The sequence below is a fragment of the Phocoena sinus genome, chromosome 9, assembly GCF_008692025.1.
Source record: "Phocoena sinus isolate mPhoSin1 chromosome 9, mPhoSin1.pri, whole genome shotgun sequence".
Lineage (NCBI taxonomy): Eukaryota > Metazoa > Chordata > Mammalia > Artiodactyla > Phocoenidae > Phocoena > Phocoena sinus.
This window is the reverse complement of record NC_045771.1, coordinates 13,713,982-13,741,467: the sequence shown is the minus strand read 5'-3', so window position 1 is coordinate 13,741,467 and position 27,486 is coordinate 13,713,982. Positions and strand designations below refer to the sequence as shown.

At 43.9% G+C, this 27,486-nt stretch overlaps 1 protein-coding gene across 7 annotated transcripts in view; it reads right to left on the bottom strand.

Annotated features, from left to right (window-relative positions):
• Positions 1-27,486, bottom strand: part of SLC37A3 (solute carrier family 37 member 3) — an 84,371-nt gene that overhangs the window by 19,943 nt on the left and 36,942 nt on the right. For 2 of the 7 annotated variants that reach the window (XM_032643011.1, XM_032643012.1), the window contains exons 12-15: positions 26,919-26,966; positions 25,806-25,957; positions 22,302-22,367; positions 19,286-20,665 (exon numbers count right to left, since the gene is read on the bottom strand). In XM_032643011.1, coding sequence (XP_032498902.1) covers positions 20,573-20,665; positions 22,302-22,367; positions 25,806-25,957; positions 26,919-26,966 — 359 coding nt within the window. In that variant the 3' untranslated portion in view covers positions 19,286-20,572. Of the gene's footprint in view, positions 1-19,285; positions 25,586-25,805; positions 25,958-26,918; positions 26,967-27,486 lie in introns of those variants that run through there. The other 5 variants (XM_032643014.1, XM_032643013.1, XM_032643015.1 and 2 more) reach the window with 4 other exon arrangements.

Sequence of the window (27,486 nt, the reverse complement as noted above, 5' to 3'; positions counted from 1 at the left end):
ACACAGGGTATAATCCACACAGCCCCCAGTGCTTCATCTTGTCTAGCTCTTTTTGGAAATAAAAGCCCTTGGATATTTTGTTACTAAAGCTGCATTCTCTTCAGAGTGTGTATGCCATGCAGCCACAAGGAAGGGAAAATAGAAAACGTCTAGGGCTTCCCTGGTGGTGCAGTGGTTGAGAATCCACCTGTCAGTGCAGGGGACACGGGTTCAATCCCTGGTCCGGGAAGATCCCGCATGCCACGGAGCAACTAAGCCCATGCGCCGCAACTACTGAGCCTGTGCTCTAGAGCCCACACGCCACAACTACTGAAGCCCGCGCACCTACAGCCCGTACTCTGCAACAAGAGAAGCCACCGCAATGAGAAGCACGTGCACCACAACGAAGAGTAGCCCCCGCTCGCCGCAACCAGAGAAAGCCCGCGAGCAGCAACGATGGCCGAACGCAGCCAGAAACAATAAATAAATTAAATAAAATAATAAAATTAATAATTTTAAAAAAACCTCTAAAAGAATAAATTATCATTCTCACCCAGACAGTGCTATGTCATTCTAGACAAGCCACCAAAACTAGCTGTGTCTGGATTGCCATAAGGTGTCGTGGAACGAGTCTGGTGATAGACACACGCAGAGCTGGAAGCGAGGAGCTCCCGCTGTGAAGAAGGAACAGGGACACTTCAGTTTTAACTCGAGTGGATCCAAGAGAATCAGTGCTGGGAAAGTGGCAAAGAGGAAAGTGACTTGCTACAAAAGTGAAGTGGGACACACAGCAAGAGCCTTGCATTGAGGAGAGAATGAGAGCTCGGCTGAAGGAGATCCTGAGACCCTGGGTCTGTCTCGGGTCGACTAGACGAAGAAGGATGCTTTTTTTTTTTTTTTTTTTTTTTGCGGTACGCGGGCCTCTCACTGTTGTGGCCTCTCCCGTTGCGGATCACAGGCTCCGGACGCGCAGGCTCAGCGGCCATGGCTCACGGGCCCAGCCGCTCCGCAGCATGTGGGATCTTCCCGGACCGGGGCACGAACCCATGTCCCCTGCATCAGCCGGCGGACTCTCAACCACTGCACCACCAGGGAGGCCCAGAAGGATGCATTTTTAAGCATTGCGTGGCATTAGGATGATTTTTCAACTAGTGATTCTGCTGCGGGTCAAAGGGGAACAAAGGTGGTGAACTCTGGGCCTGGGTCCACACTGGAGGATTGGTGTTGAGAACGCTGGGCTATTCTCTCCATTAGGACTAGGATAGGGGAGGACCAGCCAAGAGATGTGGATGCACCTGGTTGAAAAACTATCTTGAGAAGGAAAAATCCAACAGCTGTGATTTCATAGATACATATAATTCTTACTGAGCAAGGGGACAGAGAAAAGAATGAAGAGAAGAGACTGGGACAAAGCAAGAGAACAGAACGCCCATCCAATTGGACAGGGGCAGGACATCACAATGAGAACTACTGTAGGGTCAATGTAGGAGCACTGTTCAGCTCAGTGGGGCAAAGTGGCCCTGGTTTTAGATAGGCCCCTAAACTACCCCCTCTTCCAAGTATCAGGATTCCTCTTCTTCTCCAAATTTCCCTAGGGCTTAGTGCAGACAGGAGCAGGAAACCCTTCAGGAAGAACAGTCCAGAACAGGCACCCTCTCCTCACGGGCACGGCCTCACGCATCACGGGCATCCCCTCCGCTCCCAGCCCAGCGAGACTCGGGAGGACACAGAATCGCAGTCAGGGAGGAAGCCGCGGGAGGCCTGACTCACCCTATGCTCAGCCACTTGGACCACGAGTGGGCAGGCCTGCGTGCGATGAATCACTGAGAGTCTGACTGCTATTCTGAGTGCTGCCAAGGACACGGATGCTCTTGTTGGCACCCTGGCACCCTTCACAGTTTCTCTCCCTCCCTGTCTGGCTGCCAGGAGATGAGTGCTATAGGAACTGAGTATTTTCGTTTTTTTAAAGCCCAAGACAGACTATCTAATGCTTTCTATTCTTCCTGCATCCCTTCTCAGTTCCTGGAAATCACCGATAGGAGACTAGGACAGAGAGCCACCTCCATCCAAGCCCAGCTGAGGCGGCCTTGCTGAGAAGCCATTCCAGGGAGGAGCAGGGGAGGGCAGGGCATACCTTGTAGAATTTCCCAAATGAATCACCTGGCTATTTATTTTGACTGAAAGTGCCCGAGAAGTATGTAAATTTAAGTTCTAAATTGTACAAGGAAAAATCAGACTGGTACCTACAGCTCTATATAACTGCACAGCACTTGGATTAATTTCTCCATCTTTCTAGCTCCCGTGCAGCCCATGATGACTTACATCCATGCAAGCCATACAAAGAGTTAAGTGCTGTATAGACTATACCAAACTCACCAAATGCTATGGGATTCAGTTACCAGGAATTTATATAAGAAAGAGTCTGTGTAATATCCCCATACTACTCTGTATTAAATTATAAGATCCACAGGGAAAAGTCAGTCGTCCTTCATCCTCTCACTGCTGCCTGTGTCACAGACCTTTGGGGATGGGCATTTGGAAAAGCAAAGCTCATGCTTCAGGAAGATAAGAAATGTAGGATATCCCCCAACAAATATTTATTGGATATGAGGGAGGGCATCGTGGGTGTTACAGAGATGAAGGAGGCACCCTCAAGGAGAGTAAATCTCATAGGAGATAAGATATGTACACAAATCATTTTACACAAGCACAAAGTAACTAAACATAGAGTTACCATATGATCTAGCAATCCTACTCCTGGGCATATATCTGGAAAAAATGAAAACTAACTCGAAAAGATACATGCAGCACCCCAATGTTCACCGCAGCACTATTTACAATAGCCAAGACATGGAAGCAACCTGAATGTCCATGGACAGATGAATGGATAAAGAAGATATGGTGTATTGGGAATTCCCTGGTGGTCCAGCGTTTAGGACTCTGCGCTTCCATTTCAGGATCTTCAGTGAGATCTGCACACCCGCTGGGTCAAGGGGTGACATGGGTTCAATCCCTAGTCAGGGAACTAAGATCCCACAAGCCATGCGGCGTGGCCAAAAAAAAAAGATATGGTGTGTATATATACAATGGAATATGACTCAGCCATAAAAAAGAATGAAATAATGCCATCTGCAGCAACATGGGTGGAGAGAGTATCTTACTGAGTGAAGTCAGACAGAGAAAGACAAACATCATATGGTATCACTTATATGTGGAATATTAAAAAATGATACAAATGAACTTATTTACAAAACAGAAACAGACTCACAGACTTAGAGAAGGAACTTATGGTTACCAAAGGGGAAGGGTGGGGGGAGGGGATAGTTCAGGAGTTTGGGATTGACATGCATGCACTGCTATAATTAAAATGGATAACCAACAAGGACCTACTGTATAACACAGAGAACTCTGCTCAATATTATGTAAGAACCTAAATGGGAAAAGAATTTGAAAAAGAATAGATACATGTATATGTATAACTGAATCACTTTGCTGTACACCTGAAACTAACAACATTGTTAATCAACTATACTCCAATATAAAATAAAAAGTTAAAAAAAAACAAAACAGAAATAGACTCAGACATAGAAAACAAACTTATGCTTACCAAAAGGGATAGTGATTGGTGGAGGGAGGGGAGAGATAAATTAGGAGTATGGGATTAACATATACACACTACTATATATAAACTAGATAAACAACAAGGACCTACTGTACAGCACAGGGAACTATATTCAATACCTTATAACAACCTATAATGGAAAAGAACCTGATAAAGTGTATGTGTGTGTGTGTACATATGTATATAACGGAATCACATTTCTGTACACACGAAACATTGCAAATCACCTATACTTCAATAAAATAAAAAAGTAAGTAAAAAGTAAGTCCTACAGGATATGAGGAAGGAGAATTATTTGGTTTGATGAAAGTCAGGCAAGATTCATGAACTGTGCCTTGGAGAACAATACAGTTCCCGAAAGGGAAGACACAGGGGTAATGCCAAAGGTGCAGAAAACTGTCTCAGTTTTCGACAAGGATGTAGGGAGGCAGAGCTGGAGAGGCACACTCGGCTTGGACGTGCAGCACCTTAACGACAAGCTTGCAAGCTCAGCTTGACCCAGCGGGTGTGCAGGTCTCACTGAAGATCCTCAACAGGGTGAGAGTCAGGATCGAATCAGGGTCTCCAGAAGCTCAGTCTGGAAGCTGCCGTCAGGATGGATCAAAAGGGAGAGAAATCACAGAACTACTGTTCTGGTCCAGGTAGGAGTAATGAAGGCATGAAAGATGGTGGTAACAATGGGGATGGGAAAGGAAACGTGTACAACGTTACAGAGGTGAGTAAACAGAGCCTGAATTTTCACTGGATGTGAGGAAATGAGAGAGAGAGAGAGAGAGAGAGAGACGTCAAAATGACTCTGGAAGGGCTTCCCCCATGGCACACTGGTTAAGAATCCACCTGCCAATGCAGGGGACACGGGTTCAAGCACTGGTCCAGGAAGATCCCACATGCCACGGAGCAACTAAGCCCATGGGCCACAGCTACTGAGCCTGCGTGCTGCAACTACTGAAGCGCACGTGCCTAGAGCCCATTCCGCAACGAAGCCACCGCAATGAGAAGCCTGCATACTGCAACGAAGAGTAGCCCCTGCTCGCCGCAACTAGAGAAAGCCCGTGCACAGCAACAAAGACCCAATGCAGGGCCGCCCCCACCCAAAAAAAAGACTCTGGGAAACTAGGAACCACCAGAGACAGATGTGCTTTTTCCACTAGAGAAGATGAATTTATAAGCCAGAGTGGCTGAGGAAGTGACAGTGCCATTAAAAGGCCTATGGAGGGCTTCCCTGGTGGCGCAGTGGTTGAGAGTCCGCCTGCCAATGCAGGGGACACGGGTTCATGCCCTGGTCCAGGAAGATCCCACATGCCGCGGAGCGGCTGGGCCCGTGAGCCACGGCCGCTGAGCCTGCACGTCTGGAGCCTGTGCTCCACAACGGGAGAGGCCGCAACAGTGAGAGGCCTGCATACCGCAGAAAAAAAAAAAAAAAAAAAAGGCCTATGGATATGAGGAGGAGGAAGATTTGGGGGATGGTTCCCCCTTGCGAGGGCTAAGAGGCCATGTAGATGCTCAGAACACAGTCAAAAACACTTACGAGAGAGATCAGGGTGAAGAGAGAAATCTGGGGGTCATCTGCGTGGGGCTGACAGTGGGAACTGTGGGACACAGCAAAGAAAAGCATTCTGAAGGTAGAACCAAAGGAAGACCTACATTTAGAGAATGGAAAAAACAGAAACAAAATGGGGCAAAGCAAAAAGGATAAGTATTTACTAGTCCCAACCACATGCCTGTGCTCAGAGATTTGAATATACTGTTATCTGTGAAGCATTTTTCCCATTTTACAGATGAGGAAACTGAATCTCAGGTAACCCACCAATCAACCCAGATACCACATCAGAAACCCAAGAATCATTCTCTCCAAATCCACCTCCACGCCTCACAGTCAACTGCAAAATGCCTTTTGTTTTTTTTTATAAATTTATTTTATTTATTTTTGGCTGTGTTGGGTCTTCATCGCTGCACGCGGATTTTCTCTAGTTGCAGCGTGCAGGGGCTATTCTTTGCTGCGGTCGCAGGCTTCTCATTGCCATGGCTTCTCCTGCTGTGGAGCATGGGCTCTAGGTGCACAGGCTCAGTAGTTGTGGTGCACAGGCTTAGTTGCTCCATGGCATGTGGGATCTTCCCGGACCGGGGCTCAAACCCATGTCCCCTGCATTGGCAAGCGGACTCTTAACCACTGTGCCACCAGGGAAGCCCACAGCATGCCTTATTAAGTTTACCTTTGAGGGCTTCCCTGGTGGCGCAGTGGTTGAGGGTCCGCCTGCCAATGCAGGGGACACGGGTTCGTGCCCTCGTCCAGGAGGATCCCACCTGCCGCGGAGCGGCTAGGCCCGTGAGCCATGGCCGCTGAGCCTGCGCATCTGGAGCCTGTGCTCCGCAGCGGGAGAGGCCGCAACAGTGAGAGGCCTGCGTACCGCAAAAAAAAAAAAAGTTTACCTTTGAATCTTCCTTGATTCTACTCTTTTCCTCCATCCTTACTCTAGGACCTCAATTCTCCCCTGCTTACACAACAACCTCCCGTCTCCAGGTCTCCCTGTTCATGGTCTCACCCATCACTAGTCCATCTCTTTCCCTACTGCCCAAGTGGTCTAACACACAAATCCAGTCCTCACAAAGCCTTCAGAAGCTTGCAAGGCCCTTGATGAGACGGCTCTGCTAACTCCAGGATCACCTCTGGCCCTTCACTTGCAAGCACTCCATCCCCAGCCTCGCAGACCTACCTGTGGTTCACAGAATCCAGCCACATTCCCTTCTCTGCACATGTTTCCTCTCTTCCAAGACCATCTCCTACAGTTCAAGAGCAATTCAGGCATCATAACCTCAGGTTGTACTAATCTTCCCAAGGACCCGTTTTCTGTACTCCTCACTGCTCTGAGCATACCCACTTCACAGCACTTATCACACTGCAAGATTTAACCCATACGACAGTCTCTCTCACTGTATTAGCAGTAGTTTGGGGGCAAGGATTTGCTTTTATTCACTGGTCTCTAACACTCAACATTTCCTGGTAGAATTAATAAAACAGTCAATTCAAACCCGAGTCTGATTCTAAGGTTCACATTCCTTCCACTATGCTGTAAAGTTAGAGAGTAGAAAGAGAAACTGGATAGTGTAGGATGACAAAAAGGCAAGAGGCTCTTTGTTAACCCACAGCTAACATACTTACGGGTGAAATACTGGATGTTTTCCTCCTAAGATTAGAAGCAAGACAAGGATGGCTACTCTCACCACTTCTATTCAACATTGTACTGGATGTTCTAACCAGGGAAATTAGGCAAGAAAAAGAAATAAAAGGCATCCAGATTGGAAAGGAAAAGTTTAAACCATCTCTATTCCCAGATGATGTGATCTTGTATACGAAAAATCCTAAGCAATTCACAAAGTAATTATTGGAACAAAAAAAAAGAAGTTCAGCTAGGTTGCAGGATGTAAGGTCAATATACAAAAATCAATCGTATCTCTATATACTAGCAATGAACAACATGAACTGAAATTAAGCAAACAATTCCATTTACAATAGCAACAACAACAAAAAAAACAACCCTTAAGAATAACTGTAACAGAAAAAGTACAGTATTTGTACAGTGAAAACTGTGAAACATCACTGGAAGAAATTAAGGAAGACCAGGACTTCCCTGGTGGCGCAGTGGTTAAGAATCTGCCTGCCGATGCAGGGGACACGGGTTCGAGCCCTGGTCCGTGAAGATCCCACATGCCGTGGAGCAACTAAGCCCATGCACCACAACTACTGAGCCTACACTCTAGAGCCCACAAGCCACAATTACTGAGCCCACGTGCCACAACTACTGAAGCCCCCGTGCCTAGAGCCCGTGCTCCACAATGAGAAGCCACCTCAATGAGAAGCCCACACACCGCAATGAAGAGTAGTGCCCACTCGCCACAACTAGGGAAAGCCTGTGCAGCAACAAAGACCCAACATAGCCAAAAATAAATAAATTTATTTAAAAAAAAGAAATTAAGGAAGACCTAAATAAATGGAAAGACATCCTATATTCATGGACTGGAAGATTTAATATTATTAGATGGCAATACTCTCCACCTAACTGATCTACCACAATGAAGAGCAGACCCCGCTCACCACAACTAGAGAGAGCCCATGAGCAACAACGAAGACCCAACACAGCCAAAATAAATAAAATCAATAAATAATTTTTTTAAAAAGACAATTCAATGGGGAAAGAATAGTCTTGCCAACAAATGATGCAGCGGGATAATGATAGCCACATGCAAAAGAATAAAACTTGGACTCTATCTAATACTACATATAAAAATTAACTCAAAATGGATCATATGCCTAAATATAAGAGCTAAAATAATGAAAGTCTTAGAAGAAAACTTACGAGTAAATCTTCATGACCTTGGACTAGACAAAGATAGCTTATGTATGACATCAAAATCAGAAGTGACAAAAGAAAAAACAGGTAAATTAGACCTCATCAAAATTTTAAAAATTTGTGTTTCTAAGGATACCAGCAAGAAAGTGAAAAGACAATCCACAGGATAGGAAAAATATATTAAATCATATATCTGATAAGGGACTTATATCTATAATATGTAAAGAACTCTCACAACACAACAATAAAATGACAAATAACCCAATTTTTAATGGGCAAAGGAGACACATCCCCAGGAAGACAAATGGCCAATAAGCACATGAAAAGATGCCCAACATGATTAGTCATTAGAGAGAACCGCAAATCAAACCACAGTAAGACACCACTTCAAATCTATTAGGATGACTAAAATTTTAAAAAGACGGACAATAACAAGTGCTGGTGACGACGTGGAGAAATTGGAACTTTCGCAGATTGCTGGTGGGATTGTAAAATTGTGCAGCCACTTCAGAAAGTAGTTCGGTAAAACAGATAGCTAGTGGGAAGCAGCTGCATAGCACAGGGAGATCAGCTCCGTGCTTTGTGACCACCTAGAGGGGTGGGATAGAGAGGGTGGGAGGGAGACGCAAGAGGGAGGAGATATGGGTATATATGTATAACTGATTCACTTTGTTATAAAGCAGCAACTAACACACCATTGTAGAGCAATTATACTCCAATGAAAACGTTAAAAAAATAAAGTTGTTTGGCAGTTCCATATGTTAATTATAGTTACCATATGACCCAGCAATTCCACACCCAGGAGACCCGAAAACATACATCCACATAAAAACTTATATACAAATGCTCCTAGCAGCATTATTCATAATAGTCAAAAAGTGGGAATAACCCAAATGGCCATCAACTGATGAGTGAATAAACAAAATGTGGTGTACGCATATAATTCAGTCATAGAAAGGAATGAACATGTGACAACAGAAATGAGCCTTTGTCTCAATTGTACCTGTGAGATTTTTAACTTATGGAAGTGACTGAGTGACGACAAGGAGAGGTCAGTGCCATTGAAAGATTTTTACTACTCATGGTGCCTGAAAGGCAAGCACACCACACCCACCGGGCCCTACGGGGAAGCTTCAGTTTGGGTCAGGAGGAGGAAGGAGCCAGGGAAAGCCTGAGCCAGAGCCTTTATTGTGTTTTCTGCAGGAAAGGCAAAGCAGGGCAGGGTAAAGAGTTTAGGAATGACTAGTCTGAATAATTCTGGCAGGCTTTGGGAAGGGCTGTCTCTTAGTTGTTTGGCACCTGGCCCTCGTTTGACTTAGGGCAGGGGAGAGATTAGCTTGGTGTGTGAGAGTTTGATAAAGGACGTGGTTGGTTCCTGGTTGGTTCGGGGTGTGAGCTCTGGACTGGATCGTTTGCGTACGAAAAGTGTGCTACAGGGTGAGCCCTTTCCTATCTCTCAGAGCCGGCTAGTCCTGGGAGGGGCAGCGAGCCCACAAATGCCAGAGCATCAAGAATACAGAGAATAAGATGATACAATGAAGACAGCTGGCCTTCTGATGAATGGACGCTAAACAGACAAATACAGGATCTAAGAAAACCCAGTTAGAACAGCCTAGAAAACATTACGCTAAGTGAAAGAAGCCAATCACAAAAGACCCTGTATTCCATTTATACGAAATGTCCAGAATAGGTAAATCCATAGATACAGAATGTAAATCACTAGTTGCCAGAAGCCGGGGAGAGAGGAGAATGCAGAGTGACTGCTAAGAGGTACAGGGTTTCTTTTGGGGGTGAAGAAAATGTTCTAAAATTAGATAAACCCATGACTATCCCTAAAACCACTGTACACTTTAAATGGGTGACATATATGTGTAAATGATATTTCAATAAAGTTGTTATTTAAAAAAAAATACAAAGAAAGAGCAGTGTTCAATACTTTCACAAACAAGACATCAGAGGGGAATTTCCTGAAAAAAGACATCAGTGGAAGAGAGGTGTCACTACTACTTAGCCTCAGATCTCTGGTCTCCCTGATTTTCTAGCTAGAGATGAGGCTTCATGCAAGATCTCAACATTAATCCAGGAAAGAAAGTCCTTTTTGATATATGAGCAGGAGAATAACACCACAAAAATACTGTTTAACAGGATTATTCTGAGAGTTGAGCATGGCACAGACTGGAGCAGGGAAGCCTAGAAGAGGGACACCAAAAATAAGGCCATTGAGAATAATTCAGGCAGAGGAAAATGGTTTAGAAATCAACAAGAAAGATGAGCTAGAAAAGCAAGCGAGAAAGAATCAGCAACGCCTGGAGGCTGAGGACAAAGGAGAGAGAAAAAGATGTATCCACAAGTATCCTTAAGGCTGGGGGCCTGGAGAAGATGGCGTTGCCACTGACAGTTAAGGGCAACCCAGAAAATGTGAGAATTATGGCACAGTGGAGACTCCGGGCCCAGTAATGCGAGAGAGCTACTTAAGGAATAAGGATCAAAATGTGCCTTGACGCCTAAGTTTACTCAAAAATGCTTCAAGCAGCTTATTAAACAAAGACCACTAGGAAAGTTATGTGGGAAGTGGGTTTGCAGGGACTGGGGTGAGAAAATGAACTCTATTACACTGGGCTGCCAGCAGGACATCCTGGTGATCGCAAGGCAATTTAAGATTGGAAAATGAGTAACAAATTGGGGCTAGAGAGAAAAAATTGGTAGTCATTGGGAGGTTTTAGAAAAATATGAAACAGCGAACTGTGTAAAAGAAGTACTGGAACTGGAACAGAGAAAAATTAAACATTAACTAAGTTCTACCACCTATTTGCCAGGCACTGTATGAGAGGATTTTTCAAAATGATTAGAAGGTAGTCCTGACTTTCTAGAGTTTTGTGGACGAGTGATGACAAAGCTAAAAATAGGGTATGAACGAGAGCGTCTGGAACACAGAAGATGAAACAATTTTGTCTAGAGAGTTTTCTTACGACTGAGGATTAGGAGGAAAAGGAGATATCAAAATGGAGACAAAAGTGGAATTCAAAGAATAAGAAGGTAGTTAACGACATCAAAAGTAAAGAACAGAGACGGCCAGCTTTGATCAGAAAGCAATGCTTGGGGGAATAGCTTCAATAAAAATTTAAGATTAGAAGCATAAAAAGCTGAAAGGGAAAGAAGGAAGTTGTCTCCAAATATATCAAGAGAAAATATATATCTGTGTTACTTTGGAAGAATTAGGACAAATGGAAGACACTGTAAGATTTTCACTCAGGGGGCTTCCCTGATGGCGCAATGGTTAAGAATCCACCTGCCAATGCAGGGGACACAGGTTCGAGCCCTGGTCGGGGAAGATCCCACATGCTGCGGAGCAACTAAGCCCGTGCGCCACAACTACTGAGCCTGCGCTCTAGAGCCCGCGAGCCACAACTACTGAGCCCACGTGCCACAACTACTGAAGCCCGCGCACCCGGAGCCCGTGCTCCGCAACAAGAGAAGCCACCGCAATGAGAAGCCCGCACACCGCAACGAAGAGTAGCCCCTGCTCGCCACAACTAGAGAAAGCACGCGCACAGCAATGAAGACCCAATGCAGCCAAAAATAAAAACAAATTAAATAAATGAATTAAAAAAAAAACAAAGATTTTCACTCAGTAGAGCACATCTAACAACGAGAGCCTCACAGGGAGAGCATGGCTGAGGTGCGCGTGGGAAGACCATCCATTTGGAGAACAGGTTACTATTCATAGTAGGGGGCTGGTAGAAGCAAGGTGTGGAAGGGAAGGTTCAAGGTCTCAGCTGAGAGGCCTGGAGGATTGAAAGACGAGAAAAAAAAAGATGGAGAGAAGCTAATCAAAAGGAATGGAATTTAGAGTGAAGTTAAGACATCAATTCCTGTGCAAAACAGAGAAATGCCCAAGTGGAGAAACTCCAGATAATCCTGATCTTTCAGTAAAACAGGTGGGGCATCACCAGTGGTAACAGAAGGCTGCCAGGTGGGGGGACCGAGAACTTCTGAGAGAATAACTAGCCAGGAGGGTTTCAAAACCAACGAATGTAAAGTCATGATGAAATGAAGCACATGTGGCTTTCTGGTGCTGACAGGTGCAGCGGGCAGGGTCTCTGGAACTTTGTCTCCCCCTGCTGAGTCAAGAGGCATGAACCGCTGAGACAAAGAAAGGAGCCCAATAGGAAAGAACTGTTTCTTTTGGCGCGCGGGGGGGGGGGGGGGGGGGGGGGGGGTGAGGGGGGGGGTTAGAGAGAGGAAAACATAAACATTGATTTTTAAAAATCACCTTATAAGTTAGATCCTGCAGCATTAAATGAGCTGCTATGCGAAAACCAAACAGCAGAAAGATGTGGGAAGGGGGCCAGCACTGGGTCATCCCTGTGGGCCACGCTTGCTAGTCTTTTGGGGACTTCCCTGGCCGTCCAGTGGTTAAGACTCCATGTTTCCATTGCAGGGGGCACGGGTTCAATCCCTGGTTGGGGGACTAAGATCCACACGGTGTGGGGGGTGAAAAAAAAATCTTTGCTAGTCTTTTCTCTAAAAGGTTCTTCTCTTAAGTAACTCATCCCTTTATCCAGATGCTGCTTCAACAGCCTCAAAGTGATTGCAGAGATAGGGACCTTTCCCTCAGCCAGGACACAGGCTTGTTTTGAATTTCAAAAGTTCTGTTAAATTATCTTCTCTCCAAGACCTTGTTCACAGAATCATTTTTATGTGAACCCACCTAGTAGAGCAAACAAGGATGAAACCTATCTCACGACTGGGAGCATTTGGGGAAGGGTATCTCTTCAGCCTCTATTTTAGTCACTGCTCCTTCATCCCCCAGCTCCACCCTCCTGGCTCCAGAGCGGTCTCTCTTTATTTTGTAACCCCATTCACATCTTAATCCCATGCAACAAAGGCAAGTTATGTATGCGATTCCTTAGGTATCGTTTTTTTTAATAAAATCCACAGCAAGAGTTAGGTTCCTGAAACTTTCTATGGTGAGCCTAGGAAAACAAACAAAATGCTAAATAAATACGCAAATGTGCACATACACACACACAATCTAGGACTATGGTATACTGATGTCACTCTTCAGGGCCTGATAAAAACTATTAAACAAGGTGAAGGCCTTTGAAGTACTTGGATGAAAGGTTTTACCTAAATACAATTATCCCATTACAATCCAGATCAACATTCCCATCCAACAGCGTGGCCTTTTTATCAGTATTTCACTGATGATGAAGTTAAGACAACATCCTTGTGATTAAATGGGATTTAAAATGGTTTCAAATGATTTTGCTACTTGTTATCTAATTTCTGAAAGGGCAAAAGGGAAAAATAAGTTATTTCTTTAATCAGAGGGCAATGGCACGCAATAAAAAGCTGACTAATAGCATTTTAGATATAAGACCGTCATTCAAAGTTAATTAAACATTCATTAGAAGGAAGGGTAAGGGAATTCCTGGCAGTTCAGTGGTTAGGACTTGGTGCTTTCACTGCTGGGGCCTGGGTTCAATCCCTGGTCAGGGAACTAAGATCCCACAAGCCTTGAGGCGTCGCCAAAAAATTTTAAAAAGACGGGTAAGAGCAGGGACCTTGGTCAAGAGGAAAGAGGCAGAGCTGGCTCAGGTGGGCATGGGACATCAGCACCTCCACCAACTCCAGGGCTGGGGGAGGACAAAAGACGTCACAATGCAAGCGTCTGTCAGGTGGCAGATCGTCCTAAGCCTCAGGCAGAAGGACCAGGAAAGAGGGAAGAGATGCTCCTTAAAAAGGCAAACCTGAAGGGGAAGGTGCTGCAGAGAGGGGCCCTGGGGGGCTCTGAGGGGCACTCAGTCCAGCAGCAGGTGCGAGCTGGAGGCAGTTTTAAGACAAAGCTTCGGACTTCCCTGGAGCACCTGCCAATGCAGGGGACATGGGTTCCAGCCCTCGTCCGGGAAGATCCCACATGCCGCGGAGCAACTAAGCCCGTGCACCACCACTCCTGAGCCTGTGCTCTAGAGCCCGCAAGCCACAACTACTGAGCCCGCGTGCCACAACTACTGAAGCCCGTGCGCCACAACTACTGAAGCCCGCGTGCCTAGAGCCCGTGCTCTGCAACAAGAGAAGCCACCGCAATGAGAAGCCTGCACACTGCAACGAAAAGTAGCCCCCGCTCGACGCAACGAGAGAAGAGCCCGCACGCAACAACGAAGACCCAATGCAGCCAAAAATAAATAAATAATTTTTTTCTTTTTAAAAGCCAAAGCTTCACAGCGTCTGGCAGCCCTGCTCACCTGCAGGACTCTGGCGCTCGGAATTTGAGAGCCTTGCACAGCGTGTACCCTGGAAGGAAGCCCAAGATAAGATTAAAGTCAAATGAGAAGAGGCCGAGTAGCATCACGGAAAAAAACACTGAAGTCAGAAGACCTGGGTTTTGATTCAGTCCTGCTGTCATGTACTAGATGTGTGACCCTGGGCAAACCCATGAGCTTCTCAGAGCCTCAGTTCTCAAATCTAAGGACCACAACCACGGGTCCTCCTACCTTACAAATGCAGTGGGGATAAAAGAGAGTAGTGGATGGGAGGGCATTTTTAAAAGTCATGTACCAGGAATTCCCTGGTGGTCCAGTGGTTAGGCTTCCACTGCAGGGGGCCCAGATTTGATCCGTGATCAGGGAACTAAGATCCCACAAGCCGTGCGGCACGACCAAAAATATAAAAAATAAAATAAAGAAAATCAGGCCAGGGGACTTCCCTGGTGATCCAGTGGTTAAGACACCATGCTTCCATTGCAGGGGGCACGGGTTTGATTCCTGGTCTGGGAACTAAGACCCCGCATGCCACGCGGTGCAGCCAAATAAATAAATAATAAAATAAACTTGTTTAAATAAAGAAAAGAAAAGGAGGCCAGGAAGATGAGAAGCTTAAAAAAAATAAAGAGAAAGTTGTGTACACACATGAAGCATTGGTGGCTCAGGCACAGAACTCCCTTTCAAATATTAGTCTTGATGTACATGTACATATGTATATATTTATATGTGTGTGTATAGTTAAATGTAACACATAATTACATATATATATATAGTCACCTAGAATTACCTGTAACACATATATAACCATTTAAGTGATTTGTATTATCTGTGTTCACATATATAAATTTCATACTGAATCTGATTTATTCTGGATATATGCTGGAACAAACCTGGTCACCAGAGGGACTTCTCTGGGTAACACAGTGGTTAAGAATCTTCCTACTAATGCAGGGGACACAGGTTCGAGCCCTGGTCCAGGAAGATCCCACATGCCGTGGAGCAACTAAGCCCCCGAGCCACAACTACTGAGCCTGTGCTCTAGAGCCCGCGAGCCACAACTACTGAGCCTGCGTGCCACAACTACTGAAGCCCGCATGCCTAGAGCCCATGCTCTGCAACAAGAGAAGCCACCGCAATGAGAAGCCCGTGCATCACAACGAAGAGTAGCCCCCGCTCACAACAACCTAGTGAAAGCCCGCACGCAGCAACGAATACCCAATGCAGCCAAAAGTAAATAAATAAGTAAATAAATAAAAACCTGGTCACCAGAAAGGTCAGGGCATTTAAGGAAAAGCAAAAGGAAGATGTGCCTGAAAGTACAGAGGCCACAAGGGAAGATAACAGCTGTCTTGATTGATGGTTGCTGCGACCTTGGACATGGAGTTGACTCTTTCATGCTCACAATTTAACTGAGGAAACAACAACTTAACCAGAAACAACCAGAGAACAAAATAAGGCAGTAAAATCACTCGGCCTGGGCAGACTGCACGGTCTATGTAACGACTCTAGAATTTTAAGGAAAGGAAAGAGCATTAGAAGTGGGGTAATCAGGAAAAGCTCCATGGAGATGAACATATACACTCTACTATATATAAAACAGATAACCAACAAAGACCTACTGTATAGCACAGGGAATTCTACTCAATATTTTATAATAACCTATAAGGGAAAAGAATCTGAAGAAAAAAATATATATACATATGTGTAACTGAATCACTTTGCTGTACACCTGAAACTAACACAACATTGTAAATCAACTAAACTTCAATTAAGAAAAAAAAAGCAAAGTCCCATGGAGGTAGGACATCAGGAGCTCAGAGGGACAGACAGAACTGGAAGGAAGAGGATGGGCCAGGTGAAAACATGCAGCAGGAATAAAGACAGCAGCCTGAACAACATGGGGTTTCTTCTGTAGCAGCAAGCTCGCCCTTCACTGTGGCTTAGTTCTCCAGGAGAGCTGATACGGCTACTGAAGAGCCTGAGGAGAGGACAATGCATTCTCTGCCCCACGGCCTGGCCTGATAACCTGGCCATTTACTGTGGGAGGTGGTGTCATGTTGTAAAGCAAGGGGAAGAGCCACATGCAGGGTCAGGGAGCCACACTCCACTCGGCCCCCCTCCACTCCTTTTCCTTCCACCTCTTCCAACACGATCAACATTTACGCAGCACCAACCATGCAAGGAACTAGGCATTGGAGAAAAAGACCAATAATCAGGGCTTCCCTGGTGGCGCAGTGGTTAAGAATCCGCGTGCCAATGCAGGAGACACGGGTCCGAGTCCTGGTCCGGGAAGATCCCACATGCCGCAGAGCAACTAAGCCCGTGTGCCACAACTACTGAGCCTGCGCTCTAGAGCCTGCAAACCACAACTACTGAGCCCACGTGCCACAATTACCTAAGCCCGCGCGCCCAGAGCCCATGCACCACAACGAAGAGCAGCCCCCACTCACCGCAACTAGAGAAAGCCTGCGCACAGCAATAAAGACCCAATGCAGCCAAAAAGAAGACCAATAATCACCTTGGGGAGTTAGATATAAAAACAGGTTAGACTGAAGCAGCTAAGGACCAAATAAGTAATATTGCTATTGCTACCAAAAAAGGCGAGACGATGGGGGGCTAGTAAGGCTGTGGCTGGAAAATGGTTTCTTGGACTAGATGGTGCTTGTCCAAGTCTTGAGGAAAAATTAAGATTCAGAAAGCAGAGAGTTAAGAAGGGGTATTACAGACCAGAACTGTGAATCAACACTAGAAGGTAAACACTACAATGTGAATATATTAATACTTAACACTACTGAACTGTATACTTAAAATGGTTAAGACGGTACATTTTATGTTACATGTATTTTACCACAATTAAACATTTTTTCATTTAAAAAACCAAAAAAAAAGAGAAAACAAACCAAAACACAGGTGCTTCCAAAAAAAATGTAAACTGATATGAATACACACTGCCATTTGTAGTCAATAAGCTAACCAGTCTGATTTTGTAGAAGGTTCGTGTAGAGAGACATCAGGAGATTCGGTAAAGAAACAAACTGAGGGACTTCCCTGTTTGTCCAGTGGGTAAGACTCCGTGCTCACAATGCAGGGGGCCCGGGTTTGATCCCTGGTTGGGGAACTAGATCTCGCATGCCGCAACTAAGACCTGGTGCAGCCTAAATAAATAAATATTTAAAAAAAAAAAAAAAAAAAAGAAAGAAACAGACTGAAGGTGGATTGTAGGAAACCTCAGGCTAACAGATGGCACTTGATTCTCTCAACGAAGGTTTCTAACTTTGTGGTCTAAGGACGGGCTTCAAGTTTTGGCCTGTGAACACCCTGTAATAAACCTTGAAAGTTTGTTCACAGGTGCATTTTGATCTGGGGAGAGGGCAAATGGCTGTCAGATTCTCAAAAGGGTTTATGACTTAGAAAATTTGAAAACCATTCATAAAGCCAATTGGCAGTGTGGTCTGGGTGGGGATGGGACAGGGGTTGAGGTTACATAAGTTGAGCTCACTTCCCTTGAGACTTGCAGTTAACTAAACACCAGATAGTATTATATAAATGGATGCCCTATCTCTCTTTAGTACTTAACAGAGCTATTGTTAGGTATTAAGAACAGCTCATCTGGGAAAGCTGGTGACCCCTATTGGAAACTAGCAGAGGGTGAGCAGAGAAGAGAATCCAGTAAAAGATAGGAAATAAGAAGATTCAATACATTAAAATGCCATAGAAGCCAAAGAAAAAAAGTCCTGGAGAAGATGAAGTGGTTACCGGAGTCAAGTATAAGAGGAGGATTAAGAAAGATAAGCAATGAGGAAAAAAAGATATCTAAGTTCTATGACCTTCAGTTGTACGGTTTCTGGAGAGCGATGCAAAAAAGCTCATAGGTTAAGGGTAACATATCCAAACTAGGAGACTGGGAGAGCAAAGGAAAGTGCTATAATTATGACGTGATAATTATGTCAGAACATCAGGCATAAACCAGGAGTGTCCTGGACGAATAGACATACAGTTAGTTACCTAGTTGAGGAGGAAGTTAGTAGCACAGCCAGGAGGGCAGCAGATACCATCTGTTAACTCAAAGGATTTGGCTGTGAAAAGGAAAATAGGATGTAAGTCAGAAGAACTAGTAGGGATAAGAAAAGGCTTTATCAGTTACCTGTGTGGGAGGAGGGAGGACTTCTGATGTTGTAAAGGAAAGGGAAGGAGTGGACAAGAGCATCCTGTACCCTCCATCTCGCTAAACTTCACAATGCACACAGGGAGCCCTCAGACATTTCTTGTATGAATGTTGACTGGGACACCAGCCCTCCAGGAAGCGGCAAAGACTAGAATAAGCAGGAGTGGAGAGGGGCCTCTCTCCCTTTGAAACTATATGGAAGGAGAAAAGAAAACACCATATGACAAGAAAAGGCAGGCCAGAGTGCTGTATTTCAACCTAGTGAGTATCGGAGGATCGAGGTGTCAGAGAAGAATGCTTTTCCAAACTGGCCTTCACTATGGCCTTTTCTTCAAGGGAAAAAAAAAATAAGAAAGTTAACTCTTAGGAGTTCTTTAAAGCTAACATGTATGTAGACTGCCAGAAAGAGAATAGGAAATATACCCATAGTGCAAGATATAATTTCATTCAGTGTTGAGCAGTCGTTTTATTTATAATTTCATTTCAGGTACAACTTGGCGGCTACAGAGAGGTCAGAGGAACACCTGTCCAGCTAAGTTTAAACTTGAGAAAGAAAACAATGGTTGGTGTCAGGATACGAAGATGTGACCACACTGATTACGTAGGGGGAGAGGAAACTCTCAGCCAAATGTCAGACAGGGGCTAAATAATCAAAATGGGGTTCATCTAGAGATGATTCTTAAATTACAACTAGGCAGCTCATCCAAACTCAGCACAATCTTACACAAAGGGGAAGGGAAGGCTTTCACAGAATGTAGTAGAAATAGACCTGTACAATCTGGCAACACTGTAGGGTCAGTGAATAGTCACCAGGGAACACTCAGTAGCAGGAAATTGCAAGGCATGAGTCACATTCTACAGCGCGGAGCTCACGGTATATATAAAATAACCAGGTGGACAGATATTTATTATAAAAGTCAGTTTATTTTCCCTTTCTGTGTTTCATATTTTCCCTTTTTGTCAGTAATGAGCAATTAACTGATTGGAAATCTGCTTGATTAAATAACATTAACAAGTTCATAAACGCACCACATTTGAGAGTATAAAGCAAGAGGTTGAAAAATATTCCCTAACCCAATGCAAATTAGGCAGCCCTCAAAATTGCACAGTTTTCACCTGTTACCTTCCATAATTTAAAATATATATACAGTATGACCTTAAAATATTGATAATTAGTATAGAATTCACAGCCTTGAAGACATATATTCTACAAACTTCTAAAGAATAGATACCTAGATACACCTCAGGCCCTAGTAATCCATTAATGTGATTCAAGGTCACATACTTAACACTTACAGGGCCAAAAGGTCCTTCTTTTTTCTCTAATTCTAGTCTTCTGCTGAGGTAATGCAAGGAACCCAGCTGCGACAGAGATCAATCCTCTGAAAATAGGGCTAAGCACATTAGCTTCCTAGTGGATCCTAAAGTTCCCAGAGAACAAATCTGGAGTTGAGTACTTCAGTTGTAAATTACACACTGGCATGTTCACAATTGAGGTACCTTATGGTCCTTGAAAGGAAGACTAAAGACTTCCAGGAGCCAAAGGGAATTCTGAATGAAGACGGAGGAGAAGAAGTTGACAATCACTTGAAGATATTTCTGCTTCTGGAGCTGAACGACTTTAGAGCAGATACAGAGTGGCTGAGCCAATCAGCATGTAGTGTGATTTTTCCCACCGTGGTTAACAAAGGGATCCTCTGTCCAAGCAGGCTTACGCTGGACCCAGCTAGAGTGCTTTATCCGGATTTGATGCCTCAGAGATGAGGCACGCTCTGCAAACTCATGACCAAAGCAAAATGCAACGATCCTTTCTATTCGTGGAGCACGTCACTGATACAAACCATGCCTGACTGCCTTGTGGTCACTCGGCTTTCCAGACTGGAGAACTTGGGTCCAAGTCCAATACAGCATTTACGGTTAAAGGAATAAACCTCCACAGGCCAACAAAGACACTGGCAGATTCACAGGCCATTCAGTACATTCATGAAACAACAGCGATAAAAATCATTAACAATAATTCCTGTAGTGTAGAAAAATAGCCCAGCCTTCACTCTGGTCAGCATCTCCGGTGGCTGACACTGTTGAAAGAGGCTTGACAATCTGAGGTTATGCTGGAGCTCTTAAGACAACCCCAAAATAAGGTGAATGAAAAGAAATAGTCCTGATATTCTTGTTCTTTTGTGGGCACCAGTCACCCACTCAATATGCGAGCTTCTCGTCTTTGCATAAGATAGCATATTTCCCTCACTATTAATGGTGAAATAAATAGAATTGTGCAACTTGTCTGTGAAGAGAAAAAAGCATTGAACATGCAGTGACAAGTTAATTAATTCTGTTAGAGCATCATGTTTTGAACATAATAATGAATTTGGACAATTACATTCTTTTTGACTTCGTACAAGGACAACTCAATCTTTAATGAATTAGAAAATGATTTTGAAAATTACAGTTAATATTACAAAATACTTAATGTTACATTACAGTCTCCAAAAAAAGAACTAAGGTACACAGATTAAATAACTCGTAGGTAGGGCAGAAAATTGATACTGGAGCTCAGATTTAAACAGTGTTTCTTCTAACAGATTCAGTTTTCTTTCTATTACATTTCTAGTATGATCATACCAACAGGTTCATCAGGAGATACTTCCCTCTACTCAGAAGTAGATGACCGAGTTATACGGCCCAGTCTGTAGAAGCTGGAGGGCACTCAGGCAGAAGAAAGCATCCTTTGTGATAGCAGAGTACATAAGCCTTAAGGCAGCTCCAGGGGATTGCAGGTGCTGAGCTATCCCAAAGGCTCCTTGGATAGGCTGGAGGACAGCATCTAGACTTGGGCAATGGAGGCTGCCTCCAATTAGGATGCCCTAGATTTAGGGACAGGATACTGAATGCATCCCCTGGTGAACGAAGCCATCACCAGACTCTCAAGTAGACCTGTCTTGAGCACCGTCTCAATATGTGATAAGAGTATGTCACATGCTTATTCAAAAGAGAGCAATGTTTTAAAAGCACAAGGCCTTATTCTGTATTGGCTGTTTCCCAGAAAGTATAGAGTTCCAGCCAAGAATGTCGAAGGCACAACAGATATTTTCTCAAGAGACTCGAGGTTCATTTTAGAACTTGCACACCACAGTGTTAATTACAGCAATGCTTCTTTTTTAACCCTATGTGGCTTGGCATACACATTTCCTTCAGAATTCCCAAATTATATTTAGCAGACAGAGAGTACTCTGGAAGAGTACCCTGATTAATGGTTGGGGGTATAAGCCTCTCTTCGTTTTTTCTGGAATTATAAATGACAATACTCATTAGACTCAGGTCAAGGGCAAACTAACAGCCCTTTCCTTCCTTGAAAAATGAATGTGTCTTTCAGAATAATAAAATGTTACTTTTCACAAAAGAATCTTTAAAAGCGGTCAGCAGTTTTGTTGATTTAAGAAGTGATTTAACCATAAAAAGAAATGAACTATTGATACATGCAACAACATGGATGAATCTCAAAATAATTATGCTGACGGAAAGAAGCAGACAAAAATACATAGTGTATGATTCCATGTATATAAAACTCAAGAAAACGCAAGCTAATCTATAGCAACAGAAAGTGCTCAGTAGTTACCTGGAGAGAGGTGGGATGGTGGAGAGGCAAGAGACAGGGATTACACAAGGGCCATGAAGAAACTTTTGGGAGTGATGGATACATTTACTGTCCTGATCGAGATGATGGGTTCACAGACATGCATGCACATACGTTAAACTGTACGAAATTTTACTTGTTAAATATATGCAATTTATTTTAAGTCAATTATTCCTCAACAAAAAAAACTACTTTGCGTGTAAAAAAAGTGATTTAAGTAAATGCTTTGAACTAATTTAATTTAAAAACTACTAGTTTAAAAAAAACAAAAAGGGCACACACTTACCATAAGAATGAAAAAGTAGAAAACCCACATCCATCCTAGGTTGTCCTGGATCAAAGACACTAAATACTAAAAGGGAGAAAAAGAAATCACAATATAATCCTTTATAAAATAATAAACTGAAGTAGCTAAAAAGTAGATTAGGGCTTCCCTGGTGGCGCAGTGGTTAAGAAACCACCTGCCAATGCAAGGGACACGGGTTTGAGCCCTGGTCCGGGAAGATCCCACAAGCCATGGAGCAACTAAGCCCATGTGCCACAACTACTGAGCCTGCGCTCTAGAGCCCGTGAGCCACAACTACTGAGCCCGCGCACCTAGAGCCTGTGCTCCACAACAAGGGAAGCCACCTCAGTGAGAAGCCCATGCACTGCAACGAAGGGTAGCCCCCACTCGCCACAACTAGAGGAAGCCCGTGTGCAGCAACGAAGACCCAACGCAGCCAAAAATAAATAAAATAAAATAAATAAATTTATAAAAAAAAATTAAGAGAGGATGATGAACAGCCTCAAGTCACTTCCATTTAATCAGTCCTTCTTCCAGTGAATGGTACTATAATTGATGCTTTTAAAAATAGTTCGTCTCCGCAACTTTCCTGGTGGTCCAGTGGCTAAGACTCCACGCACCCAATGTAGGGGGCCTGGGTTCGATCCCTGGTCAGGGCACTAGATTCCACATGCCACAACTAAGAGTTCGCATGCCGCAACTAAGACCCGATGCAGCCAAATAAATAAATAATTTTTTTTTAAAGTTTGTCTTTTAAGTATACCACTCATTTTTCAATTACACTATTTGCTCATAGGATTACTGTATGACTTTGACACTCTACAGCACATTCTTTTATTTTCAATTAATAAAAGGTATCCAATAGTTTTTAACCCATGCTCTTTTAAAAAAAAAAATACATGTAACACAAAGCTTGCCATTTTAACCATCTTTCAGTGTACAACTCAGCAGCATCAAATACATTCATGATGTTGCACAACCATCACCACTACCTATTTTCAAAATTTTTCATCACCCCTAACGGAAACTCTGCACCCATTAACTCTCTGCAAGAACTCTCCGTGGCCCCTCTCCTCAGCCCCTGATAAACTCTAATCTGCTTTCTGTCTCTATGAATTTGCCATTCAAGATATTTCATGTTAAGTAGGATCACACAATATTTTTGTGTCTGGCTTATTTCACTTAGCATAATGTTGTTAAGGTTCATTCATGTTGTAGCATGTATCAGAACTCCATTCCTCTTTATGGCTAAATAATATCCCATTGCATAGATATACCACACTTTGTTTATCCATTCATCTATCAACGGACACTTGAGTTGTTTCCACCTTTTGGCTACTATGAATAACGCTGCGGTGAACATCGGCAAACAAATATCTGAATCCGTTTTCAATTCTTTGGGGTACAACATACCTAGGAGTGGAATTGCTGGGTCATATGGTAATTCTATGTTTAACTTTTTGAGGAACCACCATAGTGTTTTCTACAGTAGCTGCAGGATTTTACATTCCCACCAGCACTGTATGTGAATTTCTCCACATCCTCACCAACACCTGTTACTCTTTTCTTTTGTTTTAACTACAGCCATCCTAATTAGGTGTCAAGTGGTAGCTCATGTTTTTGCTTTGCATCTCCCTAAGGATGCTGAGAATCTTTTCAGGTGCTTACTGACCCCTGGTATATATCTGTCATGAGGCGTCGTCCCTATGTTTCCTTCTAAGGGCTTTATTAAGTCCATATTAAGTCATGGAGTTTGGGATTTCATACCTCAAGCAATAGAAAATCATTCAAAAATCAACATGGCGGGGGAGTGAGTAAAGCTAGCTATGTTTTAGTCCTGGTCCTGCTTCCCAAACCATGAAAGTCAACCTAATGCTGACCCATGTTCACAGACAGGGATCATAACACTGGCAGGCATTCTAAATGAAAAGAAACTCCTTGAAATGCTAATTACAATATACCCATTTGATTAATGAAGAAAACATTAGTTGGGAAGGAAAACTTAAAATACAGTAATTTCAGAAAAGGATGCCCAATACCCCTTATATGAAGACATCTGAACAGGTGGCCAATAGCATTTTTTTAGTTCCTACTCCAGGACAAATTTCTCCTACCTTTGCTAAGTTTGTTTTTCCTTTAGTCTCAGAATCAAATATGCTAACACACTGATCCTATAAATCATTCATTCTACAATCATTCCACAAATATCTGAATGTCTACTGTGTGCCAGGCACCGTTCCTGGTACCAGGGCTACAGTAGAACACAAAACAAATAAAATGCAGCCCTCGTGAAGCTCACCTTACAGTGGGAGACACAGACATTAACAAATAAATGTGTAATATATGGCTGGGTGGAGACCAGCATTAAGATGGTGTATCTCCCTCAGTATTTGCTCTTGCATTAACCACTAGCAGTCGGATACCACTGATCCACCCCCATTAAGCAGCAATCTTCAAGGCCATTTAATGACCTCAATGTCAAAACTACAAGCCTTTTTCCTTCCATTCTCTTTCTCCTGACCTCTCTACCTCTATGATCTGAGTAACACCCCTCCTCAAATTCTGGCTTCCTGTTTCTGTAACCATTGGACATCCTCTGAGGTTTTGCCTATATTTTCTTTCCCCATTAAACATCACATCACTTCCACGGTTTCAACCATTTTATCCACGCAGTTGATTCTCAAATCCACATTTTGCAAAATCCACATTTTGCAATGACCTAGAGTAGTATACCCTAGGCGAGGCATGACTCATGACTGTCCCAGAGAAGGGATGCCTTTCTGAAGCTCAATGTAAGCAAAAAAGAGCGATCTGAATAGTTCTGATTACCTAGAGTAGGCCAATCTTAGCCCAGAAGATCTCAAACTTTAGAGTGCATAAGAATCGTCAGGAAGGCTTGCTGAAATACAGATCCCCAGGCTCTCACTCAGCAAGTCTACAGTAAGCTTAGTGTTCGGTACTTTAATGAACCCCCAGATGATTCTGGCATAAGACATTTATGAACCGCCTTTTGAGACACAGTTGTAGGAAGCAGAGTAAGCGACTCAGGGCAGCTGCAGAGTCCATGGCAATTTCTGGCAGGGATCCACAGGAAGAATGTGTGTACGTGTGTGTGTCTGGTAGGGGGAGAGAGGCAGGGCCTGCACGTCAGGTGTGGGGTAATGAGAAGCATGTGTCTCATGGCCTCCTTGGAGTGCCAAGTTCAGGCTGGAAGAAAGGAGTGGCGGGCTGGGACTGGAGAATCTGTCTTATGAGGTGTTAGCTTCTTTTCAGACAGGAAGAATCTAGAGGTAAAGGTGGAAAGAAGGAACTGATAAATGTAGAGCGACCTTCCACACTAGGTCACATCAGCTGGACCTCAGAGACTAAAAACCCAAGGCTTTCAGTACAGTGCGCTACAGCACAAGAGTGCCACCCTACTGTGGCCCAGGGGGTGGGGCTAAACTCTGCCACCGCTGAAGAACTGCTGAGCACTCCATGTCAAGCCCTCCCCTGCTCTCTCACCTGGCCCACTGCAGCTCCAATGCTCCCGGTTCCATCAACTATTCCTGTGACGGTCGCCAAAGCCTCAGTGCTGCCTTGGATCAGCTCCTGACGACCCAGGTCCGCAGAAATAGCAGAGCTAATCATATTAGAAGGTCCACCAATAAAAAATCCTGACGTCATAAACAGAACAGGTTCTTATTAAGACACTATTTGTAACAACGCTAGGAATCTACTGAATAAAGCAAACTCTTAATCCCAATACTCCAATCAGTATGTTGGAGAGAAACAAAAAGAGGGGAAAAAAATAACCAATAAAAATGGAAACTCCCCCAGATAGTAACATCTTCAAACTAGTTAGCATCCACTTTTCTCTAGAAAATAGAGTGAACACACAGCTTTCTAATCCTGTGAAGTGCACATGCATTGACAACTAACTGCACTAGCTTGTCAAATTCTCTTATGATAGAGGTGCAGCGCAGAGCATCTGACTGCCCAAATTCAACCAAACGTATTGAAAAAAAAGAGACAGGAGAAAAAGCGATTTCAGTGGCGTAGGGGGTTCCATCGGCCACTGCTCGCGGTGAGGCTGTCCAAGGACTGAGCGGGAGTTGGCCCGTGTGACTCTGTCCATGAGGCTGCATCAGTCCCACGTGCCTCATAGAGCAGGAGCAGCTCCCACTATCCTATGATCTCAAGTTGAAAAATAAGAATTCTTCTATAACACGGTCCCTAATTGCACTCAATTGTTTCACCTGGGGCTCAAGTGAAGAAATTCTGACCAATTCCAACACAGGAGGAAAAACTAGCTATACTGGACCTTTTGAAAGCTGGTGAATTGGTTTCCAATGCGGCATCTTCCTAAGCCACTTCCACAAGTAACATGAGCGGGTGGGGCAGCAATCAAAAATCTTAGGAAACCTCTGTCAAAAGGGACTGCCTCTGTCACGACAGGACTGAGGAGGTCACACGAGAGCAGAGAAGCAGGATCTGAAGGAGGCATCTTTCCTTTTTACCTTCTGAGTTCTCTATAATTGTGGTTTTAGCATTATTCAAATTGAAGGAGAAATCAGTTTCCTCTTTTCCTTTTTCCTTACAGAGGAACAGTACAGTGAAATGGAGCCTGTGCCATACCTGTGACAGCCATCAGAAGCGCATTGATGGACTTATCATTTGGAGAACCTGTGAGGAAAGACACAGACACAGAACAACGATCTGAGGAGCGCATTACGTGTGCCTCCCCCCAACAGTACACACAGATCTGGGCCTGGATCTCCGTGACCTCACAGATCGCTCCCAGGGACAACAAGCGCGTACAGCTCCATCACCACCTCCCCCAGGTTTTATTTGTAATGTCTGCTTCTTGCTGGTGCTCAAGCTAATGTGACTTCTAAAAGCTTACAGGAAAACTCTACTTCTATCTCAGCAGCATCTTAAGGGACATATACCAAACCTACTAATTACCATCTTTCCTCTTTTGAAATCTTGTCCCTTTTATTGTTTTATTGGCTCTAATGCTGCCACTCTGGAGCCTACCCTTGAACAAAGCATATACACTCCCAAGCAAGCTTTTAAACAAACTAACAAAGCAGAAGAGACGCCAGTTTCCTTCCCAACACAAATAAAACTATGTGATACTTTTAGCGGCATTTACAGGACAATACAAAGGTCCCATATTATGCCTTTGTGGCTGGTCTCAACT